Raw genomic sequence first — 10,000 nt, 5'->3', positions numbered from 1 at the left:
TCTTGTTTCTGGTTCTTACCCTGGTTCTGGTTTCTTACTCTGGTTCTGGTTCTTACTCTGGTTCTGGTTCTTACCCTGGTTCTGGTTTCTTACTCCGGTCCAGGATTCTTACTATGGTCCTGGTTTCTTATTCTGGTTCCGGTTCTTACTCTGGTTCTGGTTCTTACTCTGGTCCTGGTTCTTACTCTAGTTCTGGTTCTGGTTCTTACTCTGGTTCTGGTTCTTACTCTGGTCCAGGATTCTTACTCTGGTCCTGGTTTCTTATTCTGGTTCTGGTTCTTACTCTGGTTCTGGTTCTTACTCTGGTCCTGGTTCTTACTCTGGTTCTGGTTCTGGTTCTAAGTCTGGTTCTGGTTCTTTCTCTGGTCCTGGTTTCTTACTCTGGTTCTGGTTCTGATTCTTACCCTGGTTCTGGTTTCTTACTCTGGTCCAGGATTCTTACTATGGTCCTGGTTTCTTATTCTGGTTCCGGTTCTTACTCTGGTTCTGGTTCTTACTCTGGTCCTGGTTCTTACTCTAGTTCTGGTTCTGGTTCTTACTCTGGTTCTGGTTCTTACTCTGGTCCTGGTTTCTTACTCTGGTTCTGGTTCTTACTCTGGTTCTGGTTCTTACTCTGGTCCTGGTTTCTTACTCTAGTTCTGGTTTTTACCCTGGTTCCGGTTCTTAGTCTGGTCGTGGGTTCTTACCCTGGTTCTGGTTCTTACCCTGGTTCTGGTTTCTTACTCTGGTCCTGGTTCTTACTCTGGTCCTGGTTTCTTATTCTGGTTCTGGTTCTTACTCTGGTCCTGGTTCTTACTCTGGTTCTGGTTCTGGTTCTTACTCTGGTTCTGGTTCTTACTCTGGTCCTGGTTTCTTACTCTGGTTCTGGTTCTGACTCTGGTTCTGGTTCTTACTTTGATCCTGGTTTCTTACTCTGGTTCTGGTTCTGGTTCTTACTCTGGTTCTGGTTCTTACTCTGGTCCTGGTTTCTTACTCTGGTTTTGGTTATGGTTCTTACTCTGGTTCTGGTTCTTACTATGGTTCTGGTTGTCGTTCTTTCCTGGTTCTTGCTCCAGGACACGTTCCGGCGCCGACAGGTCCAGCGCTCGGTGACCCGGCAGATGTCCTTCGACCTGACTAAGCTCCTGGTGACGGAGGACTGGTTCAGCGACATCAGCCCCCAGACCATGAGGAGGCTGCTGAACATCGTGTCTGTCACCGGTCTGTCTGCCTGTCTCACCTACTGCCTGTCTGTCTGAGTGCATATCTGCCTGTCTATCTGTCAGTCTCAACTCCTGCCTGTCTGACTCTACTCCTGCCCGTCCGTCTATCTGCCTGTCTGTCCGTCTCTCTGTCTGCCTGTCTGCCTGTCTGTCCTGCCTCTCTGTCTGTCTCTCTGACTGGATCATGTGACCCCAGGTCGCCTGCTGAGGGCCAATCAGATCAGCTTCAGCTGGGACCGACTGGCGTCCTGGATCAACCTGACAGAGCAGTGGCCGTACCGGACCTCATGGCTGATCCTGTACCTGGAGGAGAGCGACGGGATCCCGGATCAGGCCACGCTGAGGTCCATCTACGAAAGGTCAGAGGTCACTCTAAAACCCAGGCCACGGTTCCAGGACACTGAAGGAGGTTTCAGCGCTCAACGTGCTCACAACGTTCTCTTGTTCTACAATAAAGGTTTGACCTTTGCTTGTTCTTCCTGGTCCTCGGTCCGTTCCGTTCCAGGATTTCCAGGAACATTCCGACCACCAAAGACGTGGAGCCGCTGCTGGAGATTGACGGCGACGTGCGCAGCTTCGAGGTTTTCCTGTCGTCGCGGACGCCTGTCCTGGCAGCGCGAGACATCAAGACCTTCCTGCCGTGCACCGTCAACCTGGACCCCAAGCTGCGGGAGATCATCGCAGGTACTGCACTAGAACACACTAGTACACAGTAGTACACAGTATGAAACAGTATTAAACACAAGTACACAGTAGTACACAGTAGTACACACAAGTACACAGTAGTACACAGTAGTACACAGTAGTTCTGTTTAAAGCACTTTTCTACGAAAAATTGAAACCCTCCCAGACGTGCGCGCCGCCAGGGAGCAGATGAGTGTTGGGGGCGTGGCTTATCCCGCCCTGCAGGAGGCGCAGCCACGCCCCACCTCTGTCTACAGCCAGCAGTCGTCGGCCTGCTCGCCCTCCGCCTCCTTCAACGGCCCCTTCGTGCCACCGGGGGGCGTGGTGACGCCCCAGCCCCACAGCAGCTACTACAGCGGCATGGTGGGACCCCAGCATCCCTTCTACAACCGGGTGAGCACTTCCTGTCCAATACGCTCCTGCCTGGCTCCAAGGTCACAGGGTGGCGGCTGGTAGGACAGGACTCGACAACAATAGTTGCCCAGTTGCCATGGGCAACCAGGTTAGGGCCATTGGCAACCATCTGGTTCCCTGGATATCAACCGTGTGTTGAGACATCCCCTGATCAATCTATTGATCCATTGATGTCACTCAACTATATAATGATAACAAGTCTGCAAATATTGATTAGCGCTGCCTCTAGTAATGCAACAACATACATCTTAATGAAAACTGTCAAAGAGGGAAGACAACACACTCCATATTAGGAATCAGACCAGGTGCATCATGGGAGTCCTGCTCTCAGACAATATGGAGGCTGACAAGGGTCAAAATTCAGTACAGTAGAAATTAAACTCTTCATGGAGTTTTAGATCTGGACGCAATCTAAGACCCGCTTTAGACGTGTTTTATACCAGGTTTTGACCCAGTTTCGACCCGGTTTAGACCAGCTTAAGACCTGGTTTAGACCTGGTTTAAAAAAGGTTTAGACCAGGTTTAGACCAGATTTAGACCAGGTTTAGACCAGGTATTAGACCCAGTTTAGACCTGGTTTAGACCCGTATAAGACCAGGTTTAGACCCAGTTAAGAACAATTTTAGACTAGGTTTAGACATGTTAAGACCCTGTTTAAATCAGGTTTAGACCTAGTTTTGACCAGGTTTGGACCCAGTTTAGACCAAGTTTGAAAAAGGTTTAGACCAGGTATTCGACCTGGTTTAGACCAGGTATTAGACCCAGTTTAGACCTGGTTTAGACCCGTATTAAACCAGGTTAAGACCCAGTTAAGACCAGTTTTAGACCAGGTTTAGACAAGGTTAAGACCCAGTTTAGACCAGGTTTAGACCTTGTTTTGACCAGGTTTGGACCCAGTTTAGACCAAGTTCAAAAAAGGTTTAGACCAGGTATTCGACTCGGTTTAGACCCGGTTTAGACCAGGTTTTGACAAGCTAAAGACCCGGTTTAGACTAGGGTTAGACCAGGTTTTGACAAGCTTAAGACCCGGTTTAGACTAGGTTTAGGCCAGGTTTTTACAAGCTAAAGACCCACTTTAGACTAGGTTTAGACCAGGTTTTTACAAGCTAAAGACCCACTTTAGACTAGGTTTAGGCCAGGTTTTTACAAGCTAAAGACCCACTTTAGACTAGGTTTAGACCAGGTTTTGACAAGCTAAAGACCCACTTTAGACTAGGTTTAGACCAGGTTTTGACAAGCTAAAGACCCAGTTTAGACTAGGTTTAGGCCAGGTTTTGACAAGCTAAAGACCCGGTTTAGACTAGGTTTAGACCAGATTAAGACCTGTTTTAGACCTGGTTCAGACCCGGTATAAAAAAAGGTTTAGACCAGGTGTTTAACCCGGTTTAGATCAAGTTGAGACTAGGTTCCGACCAGGTTAAGACCAGGTTTTGGACACTCCTCCCTGCCCCTGCTGCTCTGCGTGGGAAACCCCTCCTCGCTCATTTCACAGTTTGCTTTAATTTGACCATTGGTAAGATTCTGCTTTTTAATTTGAATATGATATTTTGTTTTGGTTAATTTCCTGTTGTTTATGTCGCTGACAGTAAAACATCAGGGGGTAGATAATAACAATATAGCACCAGGGGGAAGATAATAACAGTAAAACATCAGGGGGTAGATAATAACAGTATAGCACCAGGGGGAAGATAATAACAGTAAAACATCAGGGGGTAGATGTTACAGTAAAACATCAGGGGGTAGATAATAACAGTATAGCACTAGAGGGTAGATAATAACAAAATAGCACCAGGGGGAAGATAATAACAGTAAAACATCAGGGGGTAGATAATAACAGTATAGCACCAGGGGGAAGATAATAACAGTAAAACATCAGGGGGTAGATGTTACAGTAAAACATCAGGGGGTAGATAATAACAGTATAGCACTAGAGGGTAGATAATAACAAAATAGCACCAGGGGGAAGATAATAACAGTAAAACATCAGGGGGTAGATGTTACAGTAAAACACCAGAGGGTAGATAATAACAGTAAAAAACCAGGGGGTAGATAATAACAGTAAAAAACCAGGGGGTAGATAATAACAGTAAAACACCAGGGGGTAGATAATAACAATATAGCACCAGGGGGAAGATAATAACAGTAAAACATCAGGGGGTAGATAATAACAATATAGCACCAGGGGGAAGACAATAACAGTAAAACATCAGGGGGTAGATAATAACAATATAGCACCAGGGGGAAGATAATAACAGTAAAACATCAGGGGGTAGATAATAACAGTATAGCACCAGGGGGAAGATAATAACAGTAAAACATCAGGGGGTAGATGTTACAGTAAAACATCAGGGGGTAGATAATAACAGTATAGCACTAGAGGGTAGATAATAACAAAATAGCACCAGGGGGAAGATAATAACAGTAAAACATCAGGGGGTAGATGTTACAGTAAAACACCAGAGGGTAGATAATAACAGTAAAACACCAGGGGGTAGATAATAACAATATAGCACCAGGGGGAAGATAATAACAGTAAAACATCAGGGGGTAGATAATAACAATATAGCACCAGGGGGAAGATAATAACAGTAAAACATCAGGGGGTAGATAATAACAGTATAGCACCAGAGGGTAGATAATAACAGTAAAACACCAGGGGGTAGATAATAACAGTAAAACATCAGGGGGTAGATAATAACAGTAAAACACCAGGGGGTAGATGATAACAGTAAAATACCAGGGGGTAGATAATAACAGTAAAATACCTGGGGGTAGATAATAACAGTAAAACATCAGGGGGTAGATAATAACAGTAAAACACCAGGGGGTAGATGATAAAAGTAAAACACCAGGGGGTAGATAATAACAGTAAAACATCAGGGGGTAGATAATAACAGTAAAACACCAGGGGGTAGATAATAACAGTAAAACATCAGGGGGTAGATAATAACGGTAAAACACCAGGGGGTAGATAATAACAGTAAAACATCAGGGGGTAGATAATAACAGTAAAACATCAGGGGGTAGATAATAACGGTAAAACACCAGGGGGTAGATAATAACAGTAAAACACCAGGGGGTAGATAATAACAGTAAAACACCAGGGGGTAGATAATAACAGTAAAACATCAGGGGGTAGATAATAACGGTAAAACACCAGGGGGTAGATAATAACAGTAAAACACCAGGGGGTAGATAATAACAGTAAAACATCAGGGGGTAGATAATAATGGTAAAACACCAGGGGGTAGATAATAACAGTAAAACATCAGGGGGTAGATTATAACAGTAAAACACCAGGGGGTAGATAATAACAGTAAAACATCAGGGGGTAGATAATAACAGTAAAACACCAGGGGGTAGATAATAACAGTAAAACATCAGGTGGGAGATAATAACAGTAAAACACCAGGGGGTAGATAATAACAGGATAAAACCAGGGGGTAGATAATAACAGTAAAACACCAGGGGGTAGATAATAACAGTAAAACACCAGGGGGTAGATAATAACAGTAAAACATCAGGGGGTAGATAATAACAGTAAAACACCAGGGGGTAGATAATAACAGTAAAACATCAGGGGGTAGATAATAACAGGATAACACCAGGGGGTAGATAATAACAGTAAAACATCAGGGGGTAGATAATAACGGTAAAACACCAGGGGGTAGATAATAACAGTAAAACATCAGGTGGGAGATAATAACAGTAAAACACCAGGGGGTAGATAATCACAGTAAAACACCAGGGGGTAGATAATAACAGTAAAACATCAGGGGGTAGATAATAACAGTAAAACATCAGGTGGGAGATAATAACAGTAAAACACCAGGGGGTAGATAATAACAGGATAACACCAGGGGGTAGATAATAACAGTAAAACATCAGGGGGTAGATGTTACAGTAAAACACCAGGGGGTAGATAATAGTAAAACACCAGGGGGTAGATAATAACAGTAAAACATCAGGGGGTAGATAATAACAGTAAAACACCAGGGGGTAGATAATAACAGTAAAACACCAGGGGGTAGATAATAACAGTAAAACATCAGGGGGTAGATTATAACAGTAAAACATCAGGGGGTAGATAATAACAGTAAAACATCAGGGGGTAGATAATAACAGTAAAACACCAGGGGGTAGACAATAACAGTAAAAAACCAGGGGGTAGATAATAACACGATAACATCAGGGGGTAGATAATAACAGTAAAACACCAGGGGGTAGATAATAACAGTAAAAAACCAGGGGGTAGATAATAACAGTAAAACACCAGGGGGTAGATAATAACACGATAACATCAGGGGGTAGATAATAACAGTAAAACACCAGGGGGTAGATAATAACACGATAACATCAGGGGGTAGATAATAACAGTAAAACATCAGGTGGGAGATAATAACAGTAAAACACCAGGGGGTAGATAATAACAGGATAACACCAGGGGGTAGATAATAACAGTAAAACACCAGGGGGTAGATAATAACAGTAAAACACCAGGGGGTAGATAATAACAGTAAAACATCAGGGGGTAGATAATAACAGTAAAACATCAGGGGGTAGATAATAACAGTAAAACACCAGGGGGTAGATAATAACAGTAAAACATCAGGTGGGAGATAATAACAGTAAAACACCAGGGGGTAGATAATAACAGGATAACACCAGGGGGTAGATAATAACAGTAAAACACCAGGGGGTAGATAATAACAGGATAACATCAGGGGGTAGATAATAACAGTAAAACACCAGGGGGTAGATAATAACAGTAAAACACCAGGGGGTAGATAATAACGGTAAAACACCAGGGGGTAGATAATAACAGTAAAACATCAGGTGGGAGATAATAACAGTAAAACACCAGGGGGTAGATAATAACAGGATAACACCAGGGGGTAGATAATAACAGTAAAACATCAGGGGGTAGATGTTACAGTAAAACACCAGGGGGTAGATAATAACAGTAAAACACCAGGGGGTAGATAATAACAGTAAAACACCAGGGGGTAGATAATAACAGTAAAACACCAGGGGGTAGATAATAACAGTAAAACATCAGGGGGTAGATTATAACAGTAAAACATCAGGGGGTAGATAATAACAGTAAAACATCAGGGGGTAGATAATAACAGTAAAACACCAGGGGGTAGATAATAACAGTAAAAAACCAGGGGGTAGATAATAACAGTAAAACATCAGGGGGTAGATTATAACAGTAAAACATCAGGGGGTAGATAATAACAGTAAAACATCAGGGGGTAGATAATAACAGTAAAACACCAGGGGGTAGATAATAACAGTAAAACACCAGGGGGTAGATAATATCAGTATAGCACCAGAGGGTAGATAATAACAGTAAAACACCAGGGGGTAGATAATAACAGTAAAACACCAGGGGGTAGATAATAACAGTAAAACATCAGGGGGTAGATAATATCAGTATAGCACCAGGGGGTAGATAATAACAGGATAACACCAGGGGGTAGATAATTACAGTAAAACACCAGGGGGTAGATAATAACAGGATAACACCAGGGGGTAGATAATAACAGTAAAACATCAGGGGGTAGATAATAACAGTAAAACACCAGGGGGTAGATAATAACAGTAAAACATCAGGGGGTAGATAATAACAGGATAACACCAGGGGGTAGATAATAACAGTAAAACATCAGGGGGTAGATAATAACAGTAAAACATCAGGGGGTAGATAATAACAGTAAAACACCAGGGGGTAGATAATAACAGTAAAACATCAGGGGGTAGATAATAACAGTAAAACATCAGGGGGTAGATGATAACAGGATAACATCAGGGGGTAGATAATAACAGTAAAACACCAGGGGGTAGATAATAACAGTAAAAAAACAGGGGGTAGATAATAACAGTAAAACACCAGGGGGTAGATAATAACAGGATAACATCAGGGGGTAGATAATTACAGTAAAACATCAGGGGGTAGATAATAGCAGTAAAACACCAGGGGGTAGATAATAACAGGATAACACCGGGGGGTAGATAATTACAGTAAAACACCAGGGGGTAGATAATAACAGGATAACACCAGGGGGTAGATAATTACAGTAAAACATCAGGGGGTAGATAATAACAGTAAAACATCAGGGGGTAGATAATAACAGGATAACACCAGGGGGTAGATAATAACAGTAAAACATCAGGGGGTAGATAATAACAGTAAAACACCAGGGGGTAGATAATAACAATAAAACATCAGGGGGTAGATAATAACAGGATAACATCAGGGGGTAGATAATAACAGTAAAACATCAGGGGGTAGATAATAACAGTAAAACATCAGGGGGTAGATAATAACAGTAAAACATCAGGGGGTAGATAATAACAGTAAAACATCAGGGGGTAGATAATAACAGTAAAACATCAGGGGGTAGATAATAACAGTAAAACATCAGGGGGTAGATAATAACAGGATAACACCAGGGGGTAGATAATAACAGTAAAACATCAGGGGGTAGATAATAACAGTAAAACACCAGGGGTAGATAATAACAGTAAAACACCAGGGGGTAGATAATAACAGGATAACATCAGGGGGTAGATAATAACAGTAAAACACCAGGGGGTAGATAATAACAGTAAAACACCAGGGGGTAGATAATAACGGTAAAACACCAGGGGGTAGATAATAACAGTAAAACATCAGGTGGGAGATAATAACAGTAAAACACCAGGGGGTAGATAATAACAGGATAACACCAGGGGGTAGATAATAACAGTAAAACATCAGGGGGTAGATGTTACAGTAAAACACCAGGGGGTAGATAATAACAGTAAAACATCAGGGGGTAGATAATAACAGTAAAACACCAGGGGGTAGATAATAACAGTAAAACACCAGGGGGTAGATAATAACAGTAAAACATCAGGGGGTAGATTATAACAGTAAAACATCAGGGGGTAGATAATAACAGTAAAACATCAGGGGGTAGATAATAACAGTAAAACACCAGGGGGTAGATAATAACAGTAAAACATCAGGGGGTAGATAATAACAGTAAAACATCAGGGGGTAGATAATAACAGTAAAACACCAGGGGGTAGATAATAACAGTAAAAAACCAGGGGGTAGATAATAACAGTAAAACATCAGGGGGTAGATAATAACAGTTAAACACCAGGGGGTAGATGATAACAGGATAACATCAGGGGGTAGATAATAACAGTAAAACATCAGGGGGTAGATAATAACAGTAAAACATCAGGGGGTAGATAATAACAGTAAAACATCAGGGGGTAGATAATAACAGTAAAACATCAGGGGGTAGATAATAACAGTAAAACACCAGGGGGTAGATAATAACAGTAAAACACCAGGGGGTAGATAATAACAGTAAAACATCAGGGGGTAGATAATATCAGTATAGCACCAGGGGGTAGATAATAACAGGATAACACCAGGGGGTAGATAATTACAGTAAAACACCAGGGGGTAGATAATAACAGGATAACACCAGGGGGTAGATAATAACAGTAAAACATCAGGGGGTAGATAATAACAGTAAAACACCAGGGGGTAGATAATAACAGTAAAACATCAGGGGGTAGATAATAACAGGATAACACCAGGGGGTAGATAATAACAGTAAAACATCAGGGGGTAGATAATAACAGTAAAACATCAGGGGGTAGATAATAACAGTAAAACACCAGGGGGTAGATAA

General features: G+C 42.2%; 1 protein-coding gene across 1 annotated transcript in view; it reads left to right on the top strand.

Moving 5' to 3' along the window:
- The window catches only part of kidins220b (kinase D-interacting substrate 220b), a 68,373-nt gene that overhangs the window by 34,272 nt on the left and 24,101 nt on the right, over positions 1 to 10,000 (top strand). The window contains exons 21-24 of the mRNA XM_079996810.1: positions 1,056 to 1,200; positions 1,399 to 1,561; positions 1,708 to 1,886; positions 2,053 to 2,279. Coding sequence (XP_079852936.1) covers positions 1,056 to 1,200; positions 1,399 to 1,561; positions 1,708 to 1,886; positions 2,053 to 2,279 — 714 coding nt within the window. The remainder of the gene's footprint in view (positions 1 to 1,055; positions 1,201 to 1,398; positions 1,562 to 1,707; positions 1,887 to 2,052; positions 2,280 to 10,000) is intronic.

Source organism: Zeus faber (genome assembly GCF_960531495.2).
Source record: "Zeus faber genome assembly, chromosome: 2".
In the NCBI taxonomy this organism is placed as follows: domain Eukaryota; kingdom Metazoa; phylum Chordata; class Actinopteri; order Zeiformes; family Zeidae; genus Zeus; species Zeus faber.
This window is presented reverse-complemented; position numbering and strand designations above follow the sequence as displayed.